At 56.1% G+C, this 23,072-nt stretch overlaps 2 protein-coding genes across 2 annotated transcripts; both read right to left on the bottom strand.

The window, feature by feature from the left end:
• Window positions 1-54: 54 nt before the first annotated feature.
• On the bottom strand, window positions 55-18,872 carry PTPRH (protein tyrosine phosphatase receptor type H). The gene is made up of 16 exons (XM_070387174.1): window positions 18,623-18,872; window positions 16,453-17,378; window positions 15,617-15,650; window positions 14,761-15,018; window positions 13,605-13,904; window positions 12,982-13,254; window positions 11,521-11,599; window positions 11,360-11,407; window positions 5,732-5,822; window positions 5,274-5,364; window positions 4,977-5,053; window positions 4,756-4,890; window positions 4,291-4,413; window positions 3,956-4,116; window positions 749-884; window positions 55-652 (listed from the first exon to the last, which is right to left on the bottom strand). The coding sequence occupies exons 2-16, from the start codon at window positions 16,501-16,503 to the stop codon at window positions 527-529; spliced, it is 1,983 nt and encodes a 660-aa protein (XP_070243275.1). The 5' UTR covers window positions 16,504-17,378; window positions 18,623-18,872; the 3' UTR covers window positions 55-526.
• A 1,480-nt stretch (window positions 18,873-20,352) lies between these two features.
• On the bottom strand, window positions 20,353-23,071 carry TMEM86B (transmembrane protein 86B). Its single transcript, XM_070387176.1, is given in 4 exon segments — window positions 20,353-21,084; window positions 21,698-21,916; window positions 21,919-21,937; window positions 22,219-23,071. Coding segments are annotated over 4 exon segments (672 nt in total). The 5' UTR covers window positions 22,270-23,071; the 3' UTR covers window positions 20,353-20,701.
• Window position 23,072: the final 1 nt, after the last annotated feature.

Genomic DNA, 23,072 nt, shown 5'->3' with positions numbered 1-23,072 from the left:
CCTCAATATTATTTCCAGACCCAGAAATCCACTGTGGGGACGGGTGTCTCTGGGGAAAATAGTGATTTAATAAATTATGGGATAAAAGAAAAAAATATGTACAGGCGGCAGGGTAAGGGGAAACCTCAGATTCTTGAAGACTGATTTGGTTTCTGGAGTAACAGGTGGGCAGGTCTCTGCCCACCCTTGTTCCTAAGGTGGCCAGAATTCTGGAGCCTCGTTACTTTCTTTCTTCCTCAGAGTTCAGCTTGTTTCCTTGAGACCCTACCTTCTCCTCCTCCCTCAAACAAAAACCAGAGACTCCTGGACCCCATCCCTCTCCTTCTTCAAGGAACTGGAAATCCAGGATCCAGGCTCACCCCCTCTCCAGGAAGTAGGAATCTAGGCTACTGGTCCCCTCTCTTCCTTCAGGGCCCGGGAGTCTGGGACCCCAGCCCTCAGCTGTCCCAGGGGCCCAGACATCTGGGCTGAAGCAGGGGTGCAGAGTCTGTGTCTAGAAGGGCAGGGGTCTCAGCCCTCCCACAGCTTAGGCCTCTGTAGCAGCTCCATTCTCCATCAGCAGGTTCTCGTAGGTGGCCCCCTTCTGAGCCCGCACTGTGGCTGACTGTTGCAGAAACTGAAGGATGCACTGGTGCAGGAACACGTACTGGGCCTGGGAACAGAGCAGGGTGGGGGGCGCCCTCCTGAGCCTCGGGCCAGCTCTCCCTGCCCTCGCGCCCACCCAGCCCAGCCCGGAGATCCCCCTCACCTCAGTCTGCACCATCAGTGGGCGGCTCTCCCGCATCTTCTTCACGTAACCAAAGGGCCCCACGAGACCCTCACACTCCAGCTGCCGCAGCAGCACATCCAGAGCAATGAGGGTGCCTGTGCGGCCCACGCCGGCGCTAGGCAGGGACAAGGAGGCGTCAGGCCACACTGACTGGAGGGCTCCATCTTTGGAGTGCCCAGAGGTCAGGTATTTAGCAGGGCTATTCTAGAGAAGATTCTATACATGGACATCACCAGATGGTCAACACCGAAATCAGATTGATTATATTCTTTGCAGCCAAAGGTGGAGAAGCTCTATACAGTCAGCAAAAACAAGACCAGGAGCTGACTGTGGCTCAGACCATGAACTTCTTATTGCCAAATTCAGACTTAAATTGAAGAAAGTAGGGAAAACCACTAGACCATTCAGGTATGACCTAAATCAAATCCCTTATGATTATACAGTGGAAGTGAGAAATAGATTTAAGGGCCTAGATCTGATAGATAGAATGCCTGATGAACTATGGAATGAGGTTCGTGACATTGTACAGGAGACAGGGATCAAGACCATCCCCACGGAAAAGAAATGTAAAAAAGCAAAATGGCTGTCTGGGGAGGCCTTACAAATAGCTGTGAAAAGAAGAGAAGCAAAAAGCAAAGGAGAAAAGCAAAGATATAAGCATCTAAATGCAGAGTTCCAAAGAATAGCAAGAAGAGATCAGAAAGCCTTCTTCAGTGATCAGTGCAAAGAAATAGAGGAAAACAACAGAATGGGAAAGACTAGAGATCTCTTCAAGAAAATCAGAGATACCAAAGGAACATTTCATGCAAAGATAGGCTCAATAAAGGACAGAAATGGTATGGACCTAACAGAAGCAGAAGATATTAAGAAGAGGTGGCAAGAATACACAGAAGAACTGTACAAAAAAGATCTTCACGACCCAGATAATCACGATGGTGTGGTCACTGACCTAGAGCCAGACATCCTGGAATGTGAAGTCAAGTGGGCCTTAGAAAGCATCACTACAAACAAAGCTAGTGGAGGTGATGGAATTCCAGTTGAACTATTCCAAACCCTGAAAGATGATGCTGTGAAAGTGCTGCACTCAATACGCCAGCAAATTTGGAAAACTCAGCAGTGGCCACAGGACTGCAAAAGGTCAGTTTTCATTCCAATCCCAAAGAAAGGCAATGCCAAAGAATGCTCAAACTACTGCACAATTGCACTCATCTCACATGCTAGTAAAGTAATGCTCAAAATTCTCCAAGCCAGGCTCCAGCAATATGTGAACCATGAACTTCCTGATGTTCAAGCTGGTTTTAGAAAAGGCAGAGGAACCAGAGATCAAATTGCCGACATCCGCTGGATCATGGAAAAAGCAAGAGAGTTCCAGAAAAGCATCTATTTCTGCTTTATTGACTATGCCAAAGCCTTTGACTGTGTGGATCACAATAAAATGTGGAAAATTCTTCAAGAGATGGGAATACCAGACCACCTGATCTGCCTCTTGAGAAATTTGTATGCAGGTCAGGAAGCAACAGTTAGAACTGGACATGGAACAACAGACTGGTTCCAAATAGGAAAAGGAGTTCGTCAAGGCTGTATATTGTCACCCTGTTTATTTAACTTATATGCAGAGTACATCATGAGAAACGCTGGACTGAAAGAAACACAAGCTGGAATCAAGATTGCTGGGAGAAATATCAATAACCTCAGATATGCAGATGACACCACCCTTATGGCAGAAAGTGAAGAGGAACTAAAAAGCCTCTTGATGAAAGTGAAAGTGGAGAGTGAAAATTTGGCTTAAAGCTCAACATTTAGAAAACGAAGATCATGGCATACGGTCCCATCACTTCATGGGAGATAGATGGGGAAACAGTGGAAACAGTGTCAGACTTTATTTTTCTGGGCTCCAAAATCACTGCAGATGGTGACTGCAGCCCTGAAATTAAAAGACACTTACTCCTTGGAAGGAAAGTTATGACCAACCTAGACAGCATATTCAAAAGCAGAGACATTACTTTGCCAACAAAGGTCCGTCTAGTCAAGGCTATGGTTTTTCCTGTGGTCATGTATTGATGTGAGAGTTGGACTGTGAGGAAGGCTGAGCACAGAAGAATTGATGCTTTTGAACTGTGGTGTTGGAGAAGACTCTTGAGAGTCCCTTGGACTGCAAGAAGATCCAACTGGTCCATTCTGAAGGAGATCAGCCCTGGGATTTCTTTGGAAGGAATGATGCTAAAGCTGAAACTCCAGTACTTTGGCCACCTTATGCAAAGAGTTGACTCATTGGAAAAGACTCTGATGCTGGGAGGAATTGGGGGCAAGAGGAGAAGGGGACGACAGAGGATGAGATGGCTGGATGGCATCACTGACTCGATGGACGTGAGTCTGAGTGAACTCCGGGAGTTGGTGATGGACAGGGAGGCCTGGCATGCTGCAATTCATGGGGTCGCAAAGAGTCGGACACAACTGAGTGACTGATCTGATCTGATCTGATTCTGGAGGCTACGGCATAAGTGGGGGTTGCTTAAGTAGGAAGTAGTAACTAATGACTGTTCACAGTTCTATCTGCAAGGCCCCGTCCTGGGTGCCTCGTGTCCTCTGTGCACTTCTCCCACCCCTCAGAAGTAGGAACTGTCAGTGGAGTGTGTCCGTTTTACAGACAGGGCAATGTGGCTGAGTGAGGTGAAGTCCACTGTCCCAGGACTCTCAGCTAGGAAGTGACCAGCTGAGGTTCATACAGAGCAGATGACCTCCCAAGCGAGTCATTTTTCTTTAAACATGAAACGAACCATTTTAATTTTATTATTATTATTTTGCCAAGCGGTGAGACTTGTGGGGTCTTAGCTCCCCCACCAGGGAATGAACCAGGCTCTTGGCAGTGAAAGCACTGTGTCCTAACCATTGGACAACCGGGAGTTTCCCCAAGGAGGTGTTTTAAACGTTTCTTAAGACCTCTGGCCGTTTCCTGCTCTTGTCCTTCACCCGTTCCTCCCCACCCATGCCGCCTCCTTTATTTCTTTTCCCTCCTTTCCCATCCCTTCATCTTCATCCTCGTTCGCAACCTGTACCACTACCCCTTCACCTCCTGCCTCCATCTCCTGCATGCCTTCCTGGTCTCCTCCGCCTCCTCCTCAAGTCCCCTAAGGACTCGAGGGGCCGGATTCTGAGGCGCAGGGCGGGGGTCCGGGCCCTCCTCACCTGCAGTGCACGATCGGAGGCCCGCCCCCCACCGTCTGGTCCAGCCACTGCCGGAGCATTCTCCAGAAGGCCAGCAAGGGGTCTGGGGAGTGGGGCACGCCGTGGTCTGGCCAGGTCATGTAGTGGAACTGACGCACCGGCAAAGTCTTCTGCTGTTGCACCTAGAGGCAGGGGTTCAGGGGACCTCAGTCCGGGGCCTGCTTCTGATGGGTGGGGGCACCGCTGGGGCACACGGAGGTCCCCGGTGGGAGCGATGGAAACCGCGACTTCCGGGGGAGCTCTGGGGAGGGGCCGCCGCAGGGGAGGAACTGCCAGTCGAGGGGGGCGGGGCTTACATGGCAGAGCTTCAGGTTCCGGACCGCCCAGTTCTCCGCCACCTCCTCCCCCACCAGCGTCACCTGCAGGTGCCCGTGGGTGAAGGGCTGGGCGTCCAGAGGCCAGTAATGCTCACACTTCACCTGGGAGGAGACGGGTGGGTCAGACTACAGGAGGCTGCGGAGAACCTCCCCCGGAGCACCCCCGCGTGGCTCTGGGTTTCAGCACCGGGGACGCGGCCCCGGCCCGGGAACCAAGGGGAGAGCCACCCCAGCCAGGGGGACTCCCCACTTCCTCAGGTCTTCCAGAGCAGCCTCACCCCATAGGAGGCCCAGTGGGTGGGCTGGGGGAGGCGGGAGGGGTGGGGTCGTGCTGGGAACCCCCGAGGTTGGGTCAGGGTCCACCCCAGGACCCGTGTCTAGGGCAGGATCACAGGCTGCAGCCTGGAGGGCGCCCCCCCCCCCGGGGCCCGGGGCTCCCCTCACCCGGCCGGACTCCACGCAGTTGGTCAGCATGACCAGGGTGTGGCTCTGCTGCTCCCAGACCATGCGCCAGAAGTCTCCCACGGTCTGCGGCAGGGGACCCTGGGCCGCAATGAACTCCCGGGGGCTCCAGAGACCCTGGAGGGAGGCAGACCGGTCAGGGCCCCCCTGCCCCCGGCCCTTACCTTCCGAGGATCCCGAGCCCAGGCTGACCCCAGCCTTACGGGGATGAAGCTGGCGTTGATGTACTCGGAGCCCGGCTGTCCGAGGAGGGCCTGCAGGGGCACGCGGGACCAGTCGTCTAAGGGGAGATGCCGACGTTAGCGAAGCGGAGGGAGCGGGGAAAGCGGGGAAGGCGGGGACGGGCGGACACAGGGAGCTGGGAGGGGGGCGAGGGACCCCGTCGGGAGGAGCCAGGGGCTTCCCGCTCACTGGGGCAGGAACTTTTGTCTCTCGAGGGGAACAAGGGACTAGGGTGTTGACGACTTCGCAGGCGAGAACGCCGGAGACTCGAGACTCACAGGGCAGCACGTTCCTGTAGCGGTTCTTGGCGCTGTTCTCCAGGGCTGAGGCCACCGTCTGGGACTGGCCGTGGTCCTCCAGGGCCAGTTGCTGGGGGCGGAGGAAGGGGGGGGTGCATGGGCGCTGGGTTTCCTCGGCCCACCCCCACCCGGGGCCAGCCGCGTGGCGCCACCCCACTCACCCTGTGCCCCGGGGAATTCTGCAGCACCCACAGAGATAGGACGCGTGCGCCTACCGTCCCCGGGGCGCGTCTGAGACGGCTACTGGGAGGAAGGCGCCCGGGCTAGGGGCAGGCGGGAGAGGAGGGACCCGGCTACCCGACACCAGCGTGAGAGTCAAAAAGGTGGCCGATGGTGGCTGGGGATTTCTGTGAGCCACCCAGCTGGGCATGCCCGTTTCCGCTCAGCCCCGCAGGGGCGGGAGGGGCTGGTGGGCACGCGGGGCTGGCTCACCCCACCTGGTACTCCTCGGCAAAGCCATAGTTGCTGTCCCTCTGGTTTCTCCAGACGTGCTCGGCAAAGTCTTCCGCCAGGATGTCCCCTGGGAACCTGTGGGGGGAGGGCGGGGAGAAGGGTGAGTCTTTGAACTGCCTTTAACCGCACGTTCTTGGGATAAAAGGAGAGGGTTTTGCTTTGTTTTCTTTTTTTGTACCTCCCCAGGACTTCAGTTCAGTTCAGTTCAGTTCAGTCGCTCAGTCGTGTCCGACTCTCTGTGACCCCATGAATCGCAGCACGCCAGGCCTCCCTGTCCATCACCAACTCCCGGAGTTCACTCAAACTCACGTCCATCGAGTCAGTGATGCCATCCAGCCATCTCATCCTCTGTCGTCCCCTTCTCCTCCTGCCCCCAATCCCTCCCAGCATCAGAGTCTTTTCCAATGAGTCAGCTCTTCACATGAGGTGGCCAAAGTACTGGAGTTTCAGCTTTAGTACCAGTCCTTCCAATGAACACCCAGGACTGATCTCTTTTAGGATGGACTGGTTGGATCTTCTTGCAGTCCAAGGGACTCTCAAGAGTCTTCTCCAACACCACAGTTTAAAAGCATCAATTCTTCGGCACTCAGCTTTCTTCACAGTCCAACTCTCACATCCATACATGAGCACTGGAAAAACCATAGCCTTGACTAGACAAACCTTAATTGGCAAAGTAATGTCTCTGGTCTCTAGGTTGGTCATAACTTTCCTTCCAAGGAGTAAGCGTCTTTTAATTTCATGGCTGCAGTCACCATCTGCAGTGATCTTATAATTGGAAGTTTGGACCTTTTATCCTCCTTCACCCAAGTCACCCTCTGCCTCTGGCACCCACCAGTGTATTCTCTGTATCTATGAGTCTGAGGTTTAATTTAAAAAAAAAAAAAATTTTTTTTTTCCCTGACGGTGCCACAAAGCTTGCAAGATCTTAGTTCCCTGACCATGGGCTGAACCCAAGCCTCTGGCAGTAAAAGCACTTGAGTCCTAATCCCTGGACCGCCAGGGAATTCCCTCAACCGTTTTTACGATTCCAGATGTAAGTGATATCATACGTTATTTGTCCTCCTCTGACTAATCTCACTTAGCATAATGCCCTAAAGGTCCATCCAGGGTGTCACAAACTGCATCATTTCATTCCTTTTTAATGGCTCAGTGATATTCCGTTGTCTGTATGGTGCATGTTCTTTGTTCACCATCCACTGATGGACAGCTAGCTTGTTACTATATCCTGGCTATGGTGGATATGCTGCTATGAGCATGGGAGGTGCAGACTTTTCAGATTAGCGACTTTGTTTCTCATTCATCAAATCTGTCCGCGGGTATACACCCAAAAGAATTGAAAGCAATGTCTCAGATATTTGTACACCCACGTTCATAGCTGCATTATTCACAGTGGCTAAAAAGTGAAAGCAAGCCGTGTCCACTGACAGGCGAATGGATCAGGAAGACGTGGTCTATGTATACAGTGGAGTATTATTCATCGTTAAGAAGGAAGGAAATTCTGACCCATAAGGCAACATGGATGAACATGAGGGCCTGATGCTGGGTGAAATGAGCCGGTCACAAGAGGACAAATACGATTCCACCTATATGAGGCAGCTAGTCATCAAACTCATACAACCAGAAAGTAGAAGGGGGTCTCCAGGGGCTGGGGAGACAGGGGAAATTGGGAGTTAGTGTTTACTGGGTGCAGAGTTTCAATTTTGCCAGGTGAAGAGAGTTCTATAGGGAATTCCTCCGGCAGTCCAGTGGTTAGGACTCCAGGCTTTCACTGCCAAGGGTGCCAGTTTGATCCCCGAATGGGGAACTAAGATCCCACAAGTCATGCAACTTGGCCTAAATAAACAAAGCCGTGTGTGTGTGTGTGTTTTAAGAGTTTTATGGATAGATGGTGGTGCCAGTTGTGCAACGATGGGAGTGGACTTAGTGCCACTGAACTGGGCACTTAAAAACAGTCTGCAGTGGTGAATTATAGCTTATCTATCTTTTTACCACGATCAGAATTTGTTTTTTGGCTATGTTGGGTCTTAGTTGTGACATGTGGTATCAAGTTCCCTGAGGAGGGATCGAAGCCAGGCCCCCTGCATTGGGAGCACAGAGTCTTAACCGCTGGACCACCACGGATGTCCCTTGGGAGTCGTTTTGACTCAGAAAGAGAGAGAGGTGTTCCTTCTGCCCTTTAGGGCCACTGCCCATCTCTAGGCCCCAATTCCCTGTGGCCCTCCCTGGTTCTTCCCTCTCCCCGTTTGTGTGTGAACATGCTACTCTCACTTTCGTACTGAAAAAAGTAACCATCTGGGGCTTCCATGGTGGCTCAGTGGTAAAGAATCCACCTGCCAACACAGGGGACACAGGTTCGATCCCTGGTGCCCGGCAACAAGAGAAGTCACCGCGATGAGAAGCCTGCGCTCTGCAACTGGAGAAAAGCCTGCAGGGCAACTAAGACCCGGCACAGACCAAAAAAAAAAAGCGTCCTTCGACCTCGAGTGGCTTCCGCTCCAGGCGTTTCTGCCTCCTCCCCTCATAGCGCAGTGCTGTCAGTACGGTCAGCCAGTCCAGACTCAGTTTTGAGTCCCTGGCTGGAGGCTCACCAGTTCAGTTCTCCTTTTTTTTTTCTTTTTCTTTTTTTTAACGTAATTGGGTTTTGGTTTATTTTTACACTTTATTCCTTTGGCTGAGCTGTGTGGCCTGCAGGAGATCCCTGACCCGGGACTGAACCTGGCCCTGGTGGTGAATCAGACGCCAAGGAGTTCCCCAGTTCTCCTTCCGGACGATCTGATTAAATTGCACACCCTCACCACCACCCCTTTGAGGATCACGAACTCTGGGCCGTCTGCTCAGATCGCCACCAGCGACCGGGAACAGCCCTCAGGGTCCACTGAGGTGATTCCAGTTGAACCTGTTTGGCGTGCATTGCTCACCTGTCCCCGTGAAAACCAGGATACAGCCTCTTCCCCAGGGATCCCCTCGCCTCCCAGCCAATGCTGGGTGTGTGATTGCGTGGCCCTGCCTGGTGTAACGTGTAACCCCTCGCTGGGATCTGTGAGTGCAGTAAACTGCCTCTGAACGGTGTCTGTCTCCAGATCCAGTGGCCCCATCATACCTACACAACAATGAGATGGCTGAAAATGTGCCATTGCCTTCAGTCTTCTCAGGCAGGCTAGTTTTCTCTGCTTCCTTCCCACCCTACACCACGGCCTGGTGTCTGCACCGCGACTCCAGGGGAACAAGGACTGTTTCAAAGTCTGATTTGCCTCCTTATCTGCAGTTCCAAAGGCCGCCTCTCAGGCCATCCTTCGAGTCAGTGCTCCGGAGCGTCCGGCGCCACTTTGGTTTTTTTCCGGATCCACCCTCTTCTGAGCACCCTCTCCTGGCTGGCACCACCACCGGCCTCTCTGGCCGCTGCTGCTCCTCCTCCTCGGTGGGCCCCTCGCCCTCCATCCATCCTAAAAGGGAGGCATTCCCGGGAGTCCATCCTTGAGTCCCCCTTTCCCACTGGACACACGCTACTCATGGGGTTTGACCACTTCTGTAGCTTCACCTCTGTCTGCGATTTCTAAATCTCCAGTCCCTACTTCTCCCCGTCCTGAGCTTCAGACCTGTTTCCCACCAGCCTCCAGTAATCTCCACCTGCAAGTCCCCAAGGATCGTCGCTGGGACATACAAACACGCACACGGAGGTTGAGGATGGCAAAACGCTCGACGTGTAGGCGGGACCAGACTTGGAATCCAGTGGGTGCAGAGATTTGTCGCAGGTGCCGTATAATGGACACAGGGTAGGGAGGGGAGAGGTCAGAGGGTGACTGGGGCGGGATGCTGGCCAGGACACATTCTACGGCGAAGGAGAAACTGGGCGTCATCGCCCCCACACCTGTATTTACTCCTCCTCAGGCACCCACCTCTGGTGGCCATCCCCTCTTTCTTTTTGTGCCCACGAGCCCCATGGACAGCAAGGCGATCAAACCAGTCCATCCTAAAGGAAACGAACCCTGAATATTCACTGGAAGCACTGATGCTGAAGCTGAAGCTCCAATACTTTGGCCACCTGATGTGAAGAACTGACTCGTTGGAAAAAGACCCTGATGCTGGGAAAGACTGAAGGCAGGAGGAGAAGGGGACAACAGAGGATAAGATGGTTGGATGGTATCACCGACTCGATGGACATGAGTTTGAGCAAACTCTTGGATATAGTGAAGGACAGGGGAGCCTGGCGTGCTGCGTTCCACAGGGTGACAGAGTCAGACTCCACTGAGCAACTGAACAACCTCCCAGCTGGCCTCCCAGCTTTCCTTAACTCCTTGCCCTGACTCTCCTCTGTTAATCCCTGGGGACTGTTCTAACATAGAAATTTAATGACGATTGACCCAGAGTGATGAAGATATTTGCACAAATGTTGTCCTGAACTGCAAGACTTTATCCAACACTTGTTCATCTTCGTCTTCACCCGCACACCCAACAAGCATTTCAAACTCAGTGTGTCCACCGCTGAGCTCCTGACACCTTCCCCCAAAACCTGCCCCCACCAGAGACATTCCGCCTCGAGTCATAGTGATTCCAGCCTTCCTGGGGCTCAGGCTAAATGCCTTGGGGTCACTCTTGAGCCCTCTCTGAGTTTCACACCAACACATCCAATCTTTAACCAGATCTGCTGTTTAAACACTCAGATGACATCTTGCATCTGATTCCCTCTAACCATTTCCTGCTCTGAGACTTAACGATGTCTGCATTATTAAACACATCTTGCTGCTTCCCTGCTTTTTGCCTTTGCTTCTTAACTGCATCACGGGTCTACTCAAAAGCTTCCAAACACTCCGATCTCCAGATATAATGCAAAGTCTTCACTCTTATCTGACCCCACCTGGTACCTCTCCAACCTCATTTCCTACCCGCCTCCCTTCACCCACACTCTGCTCAACCTCAGAGACACGCCTCATTCTCCCAACACCCCAAGAGGGCAACTGCAAGGGGGCCTCTGCCTGGAATGTCTTTTCCCAGGTGGGCACAGGGTTCTTCCCCTCATCTGCTTCAAGTCTGTCCTCAAATGGCTTTCTCTTAGTCATCTGCTTAGTGAGGCTTCTCCTGGACACCGTATTTAAAATATTCCCCTACTCTTGTTAGCCCTATCTCTCGCTTTATTTGTTTCCACGTAACCATCTTGGCCTTCATCAACTTGTTCTGCTTCCTATGTGCTCATGTGTTTGCTTTTGGTTGTGCCTCGAGGCTTGAAGGATCGTAGGTCCCCAACCAGGGGTCTAACCCGTGTGCCCTGCAGTGGAAGCCTGGAGTTCCAACCCCTGGACCAGCAGGGAAGTCCTCGTGCTGGAACATAAGCGCCACGAGGGCAGGAATCTTTGTTTCCGTCGCTGTTTCCTACAACAGTGCCTGACGCTTTACAGGGATTTGGTGGTCGCACCGCTGGATGAATGAGCGGGAGTCCCAGAACGGAGACTGAAAGCGGTTCTGTAGCCTCTGGCCCGGAGCGCTTAGGGAGCGGGCAGCAGTGGAGGCATGATGGTCCCTGCAGGTGGATCCCCTAGTCCTGCCCTCTGACCTGTCCAGTGGCCAACTGGCTTTGACCTGACAGCGAGTCTCTGGCGCTCCCCAGACCCGCTCACCTGATCTCCAGATCCTTGGGTGCGGGTTTCTTCTCCCTCTTTCTACGCCTGGAAAAGGACAAGGGGAGGTAAAGGTTCGGGGAATGAGGCTGCAGCAGGGGTCCCCGTCTGTCCCCCAGGCCCCCCTCCAGGTGCGCCGTGAGCCCTGCGCAGAGTCTCACCTCCTCTTCAGGAAGAAGAGCAGCAGGCCCACCAGGACGAGTAACAGGAGGACGCTGACCACGGCTCCGGCGATGACCCCTGGGGAAGGTGAGGTGGGGGCTGTTAGAGCCTGGCGCTGCCTTCCTGCCGTCCCTCAGACTCAGAGGCCCACGGGGTAGACTCGAGGGCAGAGGAGGGAGAGGAGAACGCACCCCCACCACCCACCGACCCAACCTTGCCCCACAGCCTCTTAGTTCCCAAGTTGCTGATCAAAAGTCATCACTTGCTCGGGGGCTTCCCTGGTGGCTCCATGATAAGAATCCGCATGCCAGAGCAGGGGACACAGGTTCGATCCCTGGTCCAGGAAGATTCCACAGGCCTTGAAGCAACTAAGCCAATGAGCCATGACTACCGAGCCCAGGAGCTGCAACTCCTGAGCCCATGCACCACAGCTCCTGAAGCCCACATGCCCCAGAGCCTGTGCTCCGCAACAAGAGATGCCACCGCAGCGAGACACTGGCGCATCCCAACTAGAGAGGAGCCCCACCCCCCACAACTGGAGACAAACCCTTGCAGCGACCAAGACCCAGCAGAGCCAAAAGCAAATAATTAATTTTTTAAAAAGCAACGAAGCACTGATTGATACACATTAGAACACTGGATGAGCCTTAAAAGCATTACACTAAGTGAGAGAAACCGGTCACAAAGGACCACACACTGTGTGACTGTATTTCTAGGAAAGATCCAGAAGAGGCAAATCTAGAGAGAGAGGTGTAGATTAGAGACCGTCAATGGCTGGTTGGTGGAGGACTGGGGAAGTCAGGGGGTAACAGGCTTAAAGGAGACTCTTGAGAGTCTTGTGAACAGCAAGGAGAGCAAACCAGTCCATCCTAAAGGAAATCAACCCTGAGTATTCATTGGAAGGACTGATGCTGAAGCTGAAGCTGCAATACTTTGGCCACCTGATGCGAAGAGCCGACTCACTGGAAAAGCCCCTGATGCTGGGAAAGATTGAGGGCAAGAGGAGAAGGGGACAACAGAGGATGAGATGGTTGGATGGCATCACCGACTCAATGGACATGAATCTGGGTGAACTCCGGGAGTTGATGACGGACAGGGAGGCCTGGCATGCTGTAGTTCATGGGGTCGCAAAGAGTCGGACATGACTGAGCAACTGAACAACAACAAGGCTTAAGGGGAAAACTTTTCTTTTCTTTATGGGATGATGAAAACGTTCTAAAACCGATGGCAACAATGGCTGCAAATACTGCGAATATGCAGCAGCCATTGGGTTATACCCTTTCAGTGGGTGAACTGTTGTATGTTATAGGAATCACATCTCAACAGAGCTGTTTTAAAGAAAGCAGGAAACAAAACACAAGCAGAGAGGACCCCCTGGGCAGGTGGGCCTGCCTCAGAGCAAGGCCTGAAGGGGTCTGGGGAGAAGGCCATGAATCCCCCGTCCCCGGGACCCCACTCACCCGCGTGCCCGCTCTCCACATGGCAAGCCACCGCGGCAGATGGGGCCCTCATTTCATCCCAGACGGTCGTGACTGTGGCTGAGGAGGACTGAGCCGCCCTGAGTAACGACACCTTCACAGCATCCCCGCAGGAGGAGCTGTTCTGGGGGCCTGGCTGCCCCTTGACCTCCAGTTCAAAGGCCTCATAGCCTCCCTGGGGGCAGGACCAGGCCAGGATGACCTCGTGGCCCCCAGAGGTGATGACACAGGAGGTGATGTTGGCAGGATCTGGGGCTGTGTGCAGGAGGATGAGAGGCATCAGGAGGCTCCATCCGGGGGGACTTCCCACTGCCCCTCTCCCCACCAGTCAGGCCAGTTCTCTGAGAACCAGCGTGTCCTTTCCTTCCCCCAAACCAGAATACCTCTTCACCCCTCATTCTCTCACCCCTCACCCCTATTGTCCACACGGGGACAGGCCATAGGTCTCCAGAGACTACAACTCCCATGAGCCCTTTGACCATCCATGTCACTGTAACACATGACATCATGACCCCATGGCCTGATGGGATTTGGAGTCCGCTCACCTCTCACTGCCCCCAGGCCCGACCTAACCCCCCACCAGGTTAAAGGGAGCCCCATCTCACCCGTGGACGCATTGAGGCTCTGTTTGTAACCGCGTACACCGTAGCTCTCGGCCCACACGTTGAAGCAGTACCAAGTCCCGGGCACCAGCGCCCCCACCGTATAGTGAGTCCTGTTGGTGCTGCCCGTCTGGTTGTCCTGGTGTCCTTGGGGACCTCGCTTCCTCTGGGGATGTCCTCTGCTGGCCCAATGGACCCAGTATACATAGAACTGGGGCTGTGGGTCTGCAGGGGCTTCCCACTGCAGGGTAATGGAGCTGTCGGTCTGATTTCGCTTCTGCAGGGCCGTAACCTCGCTGGGAGCTGAGAAGTAAGGATAGAGACTGAAGGGGCTGGAGCCCCAAGGACCCCTCCCCTCCACCCCAAACCCGTGGTTCCCCAGTCTCCTCCTCCTCAAAGCAAAGCGAAAGTACCTAGGCATAGGAAGGGGTCTAATTGCTAAGGAGTGTGAACCACAGAAAAGTGGCCAGGGGTGGGGGGGCCAGGATTGCTCAGGCCCTCTGTCCGGGGTCTACAGCCCTGGGTCCCACCCATCACCATACCCTACATTGTCTGTCTCAAGCTGCCCCAGGGACAGAACCTTCTCATTTCTGGACATATCAACTTTCCAGGTGGAGCTGTTGACTCTGGTCTTTCTGGTGCGTGCGTGTGTGTCTCACATGTGTGTGTCAAGTCGTGTCCGACTCTGTGACCCCGTGGACTGTAGCCCACCAGGCTCCTCTGTCCATGGAATTTCCCAGGCAAGAATACTGAAGTGGGTTGCCATTTCCTTCTCCAGGGGATCTTCCCGACCCAGGGATCCGGTGTATCCTGCACTGGCAGGTGGGTTCATTACCACTAGCACAGTGGTAATTAACTAATCGGTAATTAACTAATTAACTAATGGAGACCCAGTGGTGGCACTGGGTCTCCATGGCTGCGAGCAGGCACTCCCTATCTGCAGCGAGTGGGGTCTACTCTTTGCTGCACTGTGCAGGCTTCTCATTGTGCTGGCTTCTCTTCTTGTAGGGCACATATTCTTTCTTCATCGCCTGCTCATTGTGGCCCAAAGGGACCCTGGGCAAGGGAGGGTGCCACGTTCTCCTGTCAACTCTCCACCACCATCTGTCACCTCCCATTAAAACAAACAAAAACAATACGAATAGCGGCTGCCTCTCACCTGTGCAGGCATTGACATGCACCGAGCTATTGAGTCCATCCTTTACTGCGTACACAGAGAATTCGTACAACGTCCCGGCTTCAAGTCCTTTCACTGTGATGGTGGTATTTGTTGTGTTTTGAGACACAGTTGCATTACCGTCACCAGTCCACTGGACACAGTAGTTCTCAGGCTCAGAGCCTTCAGGCACCTTCCAGCTCAGGGTGATGGAGCTGCTAGTCTGATTCTGCACAGTCAGGTTGCTGATGGTGCTGGAGGCTGAGAAGTTAGGAAGAAGGATCTGGAGTTAGCAGGGGAGCAGGGGAGGGGAGAGTTGCTGGGTGTGTTTGACCCTCAGGGTGAGCTCCCAGGCCTGCCTCAGTGACAGGCCGGAAGACAGATGCGGGCGCATGGTCCCCATCAGCGCCTCCTGAGCCTCAGTGTGCACATGCATCCCTGGGAGTCTCCTTACAGTCGGATTCTGACTCAGGTGCCCAGGGTGGGACGGAGGCTCTGCACGCACAGTCAGCTCTCAGGGGCCGCTGCCCATGCACGGACCACACTTGAGTGACAAGATCTAGAGCCGCGCTTTCCGGTAGGATTTCTGCAGCAATGCTGGTTCGGGGCTGCGCAGCCAGCTTCCTGGTAGGGGCTGGGGGCTGAGGACTGGGAAGGAAGGTCTGGTGCAAGCAGGGGAGTCCTGTCCCTTCTACCACCCCCCATTCCTGCCCCGTGTCCAGAAAGGACCGTTCCCATTGGCACCTGCTGTGGCCACTTTGTCCTCCATAGAGACACCCCCCACCACCACCACAAAGCTCATGGGCGTCGAGGTGTAGTGGCTTTGCGTGGGCTATGAACTCAGGCAGGGGTCACTCACCAGCCGCCCTGGCCCCTGTCCAGCTGCACAGGCCCTGGAGACAGCCCAAGGGGAGAATCAGATTCTGAGGCTCACCTCGCTTCACCCCAGGTGAGACGGCCGGCCAGTGACCCTCCCCGAGTGCCCCTGGCCCTGTGAGTCAGTGCTCCCGGAGGGCAGGAACAGGGCACCGCACCTCCTCCCCCAGGCTGGGCCCGACAAAGGTCAGCCCCACGACCTTCCCTTGTCTGCTTTGGGTGTATGTGTGTGTTGGGGGTGGGGGGGTGGTGAGGTAGGGATGGGACTCCAGGGACCCCGGAGCTGGGGTTGGCTTCAAGCATAAGGTGCTGAGATAAACTGAATGGTTTCACTTCCTGAAAAATATGGCCTTGGAAGATTAAAGGCAGGTATCAACAGACTGGGAATGAAGGAAGAGATTGAGGCTGGGAACCAGGAAACTGTCACCCAATCTGAGGGAGGGGGCTGGGGCCTGGACCCCACAATCTGAGGGACGAGGGGCTGGGGGTCTGCACCCCTGGGTTTCAGAGAGAAAGGGCTGAGGATCTGGAAGTCTTGGGTCTGAGGAAGGAGGGGCTGGGGGCCTGGACCCCCGGGTCTGAGGGGGGAGGGCCTGGGCCTGAATCCCTTCTCTTTATAAAATACCTGAGTCTTGCCAATAACCAACGTTTACTTCCGCAGCAGACACAGCAAGATCTTGAGACCAGGTGTATGTAAGCCTCCCTAGGAACCTCCCCCAATCCGGAAGCCCAGGGAAGGGTAAGCCCCGCCCCCCGCGGGGCCGGCATTCTGGGACCCCAGCATCCCTTCCCCTCGGACCCGGGGTCTGGGGGACTCACCAGCAGCAGCAGGCTCCCCCAGGGCCGGAGGCCACCGCCAGCCCCGGTCATGTCTGCGGACGCTGCCGAGGGACCCAGGTGTCCCAGCCCCGGGACCTTCCACCTGCTGGACTTTACACGCAAGAATTCCCCTCTCCCAGTCCGACGTGAGGCCACAGGTCAGGGCAGAAAGGGAGGAGGAGGAAATGGAGGCTTGTAGCCTGAGGCCAGGCCCGCCCCGCCCAGCAGCCTCGGTCCTCACCTCTGGACGCTGGGCTCCGCCTGGCTTCGAGGTATCCCCTTTCTAACCCCCAGGTTAAGGCACCGCTTCCCACGGCCGGGTGAAGGCGCGACGCAGGTCCCGTGTGTGCGGGGCGGGATGGCGGCGTGGGGCCGCTCCGGGGCGGGGAGGGAAAGATGCCCACCCCTCAAGTGGACCGTTCAGCACCAGACCGGCGTCTCATCGCCTGTCCTGCCTTTGGGCTCTGCCTCCCCTGCCCCTGCGAGCTCCGGCTGCCCTCAGACCGTCCCTATTTGCAGACCCACGCCCCACCGTTCTACCTGGGCCCGAGAGCATGTGGCTTCAATTCGAAGTGGCTCAGATTCCATATCAACGGAACTGGGCACAATCCCTTGCAAATATGTGGTAGGAATAAGGGAGTTCGCATCAAGTCTTGGAACAACGTCCGGCCCTTTGAAGCCATTGGATAAAACTGCAGCCACACTTGCTGTGGGTTCATCCCTAGACCGCCGGTGTCCAGAAGGGCTTTTCAGAAGGGCTTTGCCTTCCTGATCATCTGCACACACAAGCTGCCGTGATCTCACTTACGGTCTGAAAGTGAAGAGAGCGGGTGAGGAAGGCTTCTGGGCAGGGCACTGAAGCGCTGGGCTCCTTCCCCACTTCCTGCCCTGTGCTCCTCTCCCTTCTCCTGTTCCTGAGTGACATCCTAGAAGAAACCAGTGATGCAGCAGGCACGTTTCTCTGCATTCTGTGACCTGATCTAGCAAGTTAATCCAACACAAGGATGGGGTCTTGGGAACATCTGACTTATAGCCTGTTGATCTGAAGCACAGATAACAACCCCAGGCTTGTGACTGGCGTCTGAAGTGCGGGTGGGGGGCAGGAGGGGGCCAGATTTGTAGGGCTGAATCCTCAGCCTGTGGGACAGTGTCAGCACTGAGTTGACTTGCAGGACGCCCAGCCGGTGTTGGGAGATTTTGCTTGGTGGGTGTGGAGCAAGCCCTACGCTGTGATTGTGTGCAGGGTCGTTAACTGTTTATCGTCATGAAACACTGAAGGATAAACAAGGTCCTACCTGGAGAATCCCATGGGCACAGGAGCCTGATGGGCTACAGTGGGGCCACAAAGAGTCAGACACAGCTGAGGGACTAAACAACAAGCTAGTGATTGCCTTGGGCTGGAGGCGATGGGTGATTAGTTTAAGGCATGGGGTGTCTTTTTGGTGTGATGAAAATGCTCTAAGATTGCTAGTTGAAAAGTCTTCTGAATATACTAAAAACCATGTCTACAGTTTTGGGTGGGCTGTTGGGTGGTAGATGAAGAAAGTGAAAGTGTTAGTCACTCAGTCATGTCTGACTCTTTGTGAACCCATGGACTGTAGCCCACCCTCCAGGCTCCTCAGTCCATGGGATTCTCCAGGCAAGAGTACTGGAGTGGATTGCCATTTCCTTCTCCAGGAGATCTTCCTGACCCAGGGATCAAACCCGGGTCTCCAGCACTGGAGGCAGATTCTTTATAGTCTGAGCCACCAGGGAAGCCTGAGAGTATCCCAGTAAAGCTGCCACCATAACATTTTTTTTCAGGAATTGGATACAAATGCCTTCAAACAGATCATGGTCACAGAGTGACCACAGACAACAATGCTATATTATAAATTACAAGGCTGCTAAGAGACTAGATTTTAATTGGTCCCACCACAATAAAGCAACAGTCGTCATGTGATGACTCGAGAGGTGTTAGCTAACATTCCGGGGGTACTCATACTGTGACGTATCCAAGTATCAAATCAACACTAGCGTGCCTTAAAGGTACACAGTTATGTCACCCCTAGCTCAGCTTCAAAAAACAGAACATGGGGTTCAGACGGAGGCTGGAGATACTGCTCCTTAGCACTTCTCCCTGGGTGGGAGGCTTTCCTGGGGGCCCTTTAGGAGGGGAGAGGGTGCTCACTTTATTTGCCCTGCAGTTACTCTGTCGTGAGCTTCCCACTCTCCATGGCTGACAGAATGATGAGGACCTGGGCAGCGCAGGAGGCGGTCCATGACCACCAAGCGGGCGTGCGGCTGAAGGAAGGCACCCCGGCCAACGTGGCATCCAAGACTGTGAAGAGCAGGCACCCGCCCCAGGCAGAACACCTGCCTCATCTGACCTCAGGCGGTTCTCTGTGGTGAGTAAGGGGTCCTGGCCTGTAGGTGGGGCAGGGACTAAAAACCAAGGGTGGGTTCTGGGGTGGGGGGGGATCCTTTAAAGCACATCTTGGGTGTAGCAGTGTCCTGCCATGAGAGTCCCTAAAAAAAAGCACAACACAGGTATAGAAGTCCCCGTCCCCTCTCTGCTATGAGTCCCTAAAAGCATATCATAGCTGTGGAAGTCTCCTCTCTCTTATAGTAGTAGTAGTAGTAGTAGTAGTATTAGTAGTGAAGTCGCTCAGTCATGTCCGACTCTTTGCAACCCCATGGACTAGAGCCCACCAGGCTCCTCCATCCATGGGATTCTCCAGGCAAGAGTACTGGAGTGGGTTGCCATTTCCTTCTCCAGGGGATCTTCCCTATCCAGGGATCGAACCCTGGTCTCCCGCATTGTAGGCAGATGCTTTACCATCTGAGCCACCAGGGAAGTCCCCTTTCTGGTATAAGAGTCCCTAAAAGCACATCAGGGTTGTAGACGTCCCCTCTCTGCCATCAGAGTCCCTAAAGGCACACCATGGCTGCAGAAACAGCAGGGTTTGGAGAGCAGTTCTGTTTTCTGTCCTCACGTGCAGGACCTGAGGCTCAAAGGGCAGAGGGCTGCCAAGGTCACAGCCAAGACAAGGGCCACACCTGGGTTTTTTCTTCAGTACTCCACTCCCACCATGTGTTTACCTACCCCCTCCTCCAAGCCCCCTCTGAGTTTCCTCATCTCCTCAGCCCTCTCCTCTCCTGATACTGGGTGTGACTGCAGTCAGCTGAACTGTGGTCCCCAGAGACGTGTGCAAGTCCTGAGCCCGGGCCTTCATGGATGTGATGTTGTTTAGGAACAGGGTCTTTGGAGATGTCATCAAGTTAAGGATCTCGGGATGACATCGCCCTGGACTTAGGGTGGGCCCCTCAATCAAACTGCTGGTGTCCCCAGGGGAGGGCAGCCTCGCGGAGGGAGGCCACTGCAGGAAGCCTGGCTGGGCTGTCCCGAGCTGGGGGGGGCGGGAAGGACCCTCCCCTGAGCGCGCCCTGGACGGAGGGCACCCCCACTGACACTGGGGGCTTGTGGGCCCCAGAACTGTGAGGTTTAACTTCTGTTAAGTCACCCAGCTTATGGTAATTTCTGACAGCAGCCACAGGAAGCTAACATTGGCCAGCCTCCTCCTGACCTCAGCTCAGTAACATCCTCATCTGGACAATGGACACGATGAATATGATGAATCCCCGCCGCCATCAAAGGGCCCTGGGGAGGGGGGTTACTCTACGCCACCCCCCCCCAAGTCCTGGGCACCAGGACTGGGCCACGAGCAGCCTGCTGTGGGCACAGTTAACATCACTGCGTTGTACACACAAACACGTGTTCCCCAAGGGAGGGCCCACAGCAACTGTTCAAAGCACAACCCTGCGAATGTACTGTCACTGAATCATGGGCTTAAAAGTGGTTAAAATGGTAAATTCTGTGCGGGGGATGGGGGGAGGAAAATGACTTATTTGCTGTTGTTGTGATCAGCCCTCCCCAAATGAACGGTGATGTCGCCGGTTCAATGCCCACTTTACTTTAAGCAACAGAATAAATCAGGGCCACAACATGCGGAGAGCATTTGGAGGCACAGAAGTAGGCCAGGGGCTGGGGGGACCCAGCATGGGTCTGGCTGAGGGCCTGGAAATCAGAACGCAGGGAAGGCAGTGGACTCAGAACTCCAAGAACGGTTTAGTGTCCAGATGAACCAGCACCAGCAGACTGGAGTCTGGGGGTCTTGCTCTCGCCCCCAAGGCTGTTTCTCTGGCTTCACTGGGGCCCAGGTCCTTGCAGGAGGAGAGAGGGTGGACGCCTGCCCACCTCAGCCCGGAATCAGTGGGACTTGAGTCTGGGGTTCTGGAAGGCCGACAGGGTGATGAGCATCTGGGCCGAGTAGTAGGTGGTCATGACCAGCAGGTGGCCGTGTGGCACACGGTAGGTGAAGGTGTTCCAGGCCAGCACGGAGTCCGAAAGCACGAACAGCAGGGCGCCCCAGTGGGCACTCCCGCCCCGGGCCAGGCCCCGCCACAGCATGGCGACCAGGACTACAGAGTAAGCCAGCAGGGGCCAGACCACTTGGGGTGGGATATGAGGATGCAGGAGCCGGAAGTAGAGGACGGAAACCAGGAGGAGGGGCAGCAGGAGGCCAGGCTTCAGGGGTGTGAGGCCGAAGGCCCGGAGGTAGAGCAGGTGGGCCAGGCCGAAGGCAGCCATGCCTGCAGGAGACAACGGCGGGGCGGGGCGGGCGCGCGCGCATGGTAAAGCGTGCTGCTCCCTGGCTTAACCCTACGGCCCTCGCCCCGAGGGAAAGGGCAGACCCCCAGTGCCAGCTCCCACAGTGGCCATACGGCCCCGTCTCCCAGGGTGGCCTCTTCGGCCGTCCCTTCTTCTGGCCGTTGGCCCCCAAACCGCCTCAGGCGCGCATCGCGTTCCATGCAGCTCTGCTCCGAACCGCCCGCGGACGGACACCCCAGCTTGCGGGGGCCCCGGCGGCTGCACGCACCTCGGCTCCTGCACCTGCTAGCCCTCTGCCTGCAGGGGCACCTGGCTGGTACACGCGTCCCATTTCAGGCGTCCCTTCCACGTGAGGCTGGCCTCTGGCAGCGTGCTCGAGACCGCGAGCCCTGCGCGCTCACGCGGCCTCGGGGAACGCCGCCCGCGCCCATGTGGGAGGCGCGGGGGCTGGGGTCTGGATGCGTCTTCTCACGGCCGTGGGCTCCCCAGGGAGTTCTGTTGGGGAGTCGCCCCCCCACCACGGCATCCCACCCTCCACCCACTGAGGGGGCGTCAAAAAGGGACAAGGCAACACGTCTCGTTACCCGCTCTCACCGTAGAGTAAGGCCTCAGGCCAGACGAGGCAGGCGTCCCCCACGGCCGAGCAAAGCAGGGCCCCTTGCAGGAGCGAGCGGTAGCCCCCGCCGGGGTGCGCGGTCCCCAGGAACCCCGCCAGGTAGAGGACGGGCAGGATCTTGAGCAGGACGTTGACCCAGGGCGGCTGGTCTGCGTTCTGGACGAGGAGGTAGACGGCACAGGCGAGGAAGAACGGAGCAGCCCCAGGCCCACGCGCGGCTGTGGGTGTTTCGGGGGTAAGGGGGCCTCTGAGCAGCTGCAACGCAGCCCAGCCCCCAGCTCCTGGGACCAGCCCCCGGCTAGAGCCCTCCGGGCCCCTGGGGGCCAGGCCCAGCCCTGCCCGGGGACCCCAGCCATGCTGCCCAAGGCAAGGGGCAGCCACACAGGCACCAGGACGTCCAGGCTCACAGAACCTGCCCCCCCTCCCCCCACCCCTGATTCTTCCAGGTCACTTGGGTTCCCAGGAGCACAGGCCCCGTTCCCAGCTCGGCGGCGCTCACTTGAGCTGAGAAGCGAGGTTTCCGGAGCAGCCCCTCCTTCCGGGCGTCCATGTCGGCCTGCGGCCCCCACAGTGGCCTGCATGTGGGCACCGCTGGCTTTGAGGGTGGTGGGGACGGCGTGTGGTTACACGTTAACTCAGGAGCGTCCTGTGGACTCTGGGACTGATAAGAGGCTCAGGGAGATGCTGCCCCGCCCTGGGACAGTCCTGCCTGGCACCGCTGATACGGCCCCGCGGGACCCCAGTGTATCTCACCCTCCACGGCCCCTGCCTCTGGCTTCCTCCTTGCCTAGGGAGCCTGGCCGCCACGCCCCTCCCACCGGCTGTGCCTGGCGGCTCAGAGGGAAGGGGGCGCAGCACTCCAAGGGCTGCTCCTCTATGAGCGAGGGGGGAAGGGCAGGGGACGCCAGAGCCCAGGGACAGGCCAGCGGCGTCCCCTCCCCTCGCGGCCCCGGGCCTGGCCTTCCCTCAGGAGCCCTCCACCCCCCAGCCCCACCCCGCCCCGCCCCCCTGGTCTGGGAAGGCCTGCCCAGCAGACAGCGGCACTGGGCAGTGTGCTAGCCCACAGGTGACTCCGGGGACGGCTCCGCGCGTCCAGCCAGCCACAGCGCACAGCACAGCCGGTCTCCGCCAGAAGCCACGGACCCCGGGCGCCTAGTCTGGCTTGGTTGGCTGCCCCCAAACCCCCACCCCCCACTGCTTCACTAAGGGGAAAGGGCTCTGGGAATGCGGGTGATGGGGCAGGAAGCCCACCACCACAACACCCGGAGCCTGTGTGTGTGTGGATGGGGGTGGGGCCAGGCACCAAGGACCGCTCAGCGCCTCCTCCAGGAAACCCTTCCCAGCTGAGCAGAA

The sequence above is a fragment of the Bos mutus genome, chromosome 18 (genome assembly GCF_027580195.1).
Source record: "Bos mutus isolate GX-2022 chromosome 18, NWIPB_WYAK_1.1, whole genome shotgun sequence".
NCBI lineage: Eukaryota > Metazoa > Chordata > Mammalia > Artiodactyla > Bovidae > Bos > Bos mutus.
Note: the sequence above shows the minus strand (reverse complement) of the source record. Positions and strands in the feature narration are given on the sequence as shown.

What these genes read in the sequence shown, in the direction of transcription:
- PTPRH (XM_070387174.1), bottom strand. Translation starts at nt 16,503, where the DNA reads ATGACCGGGGCTGGCGGTGGCCTCCGGCCCTGGGGGAGCCTGCTGCTG. An exon ending in ACTGCGTGGAGTCCGGCCGG is followed by an intron (nt 4,414 to 4,755) that starts GTGAGGGGAGCC and finishes GTCTCCTCCCAG; the next exon opens with GTGAAGTGTGAGCATTACTG. An exon ending in GGAACCTGAAGCTCTGCCAT is followed by an intron (nt 4,117 to 4,290) that starts GTAAGCCCCGCC and finishes CCCTGCCTCTAG; the next exon opens with GTGCAACAGCAGAAGACTTT.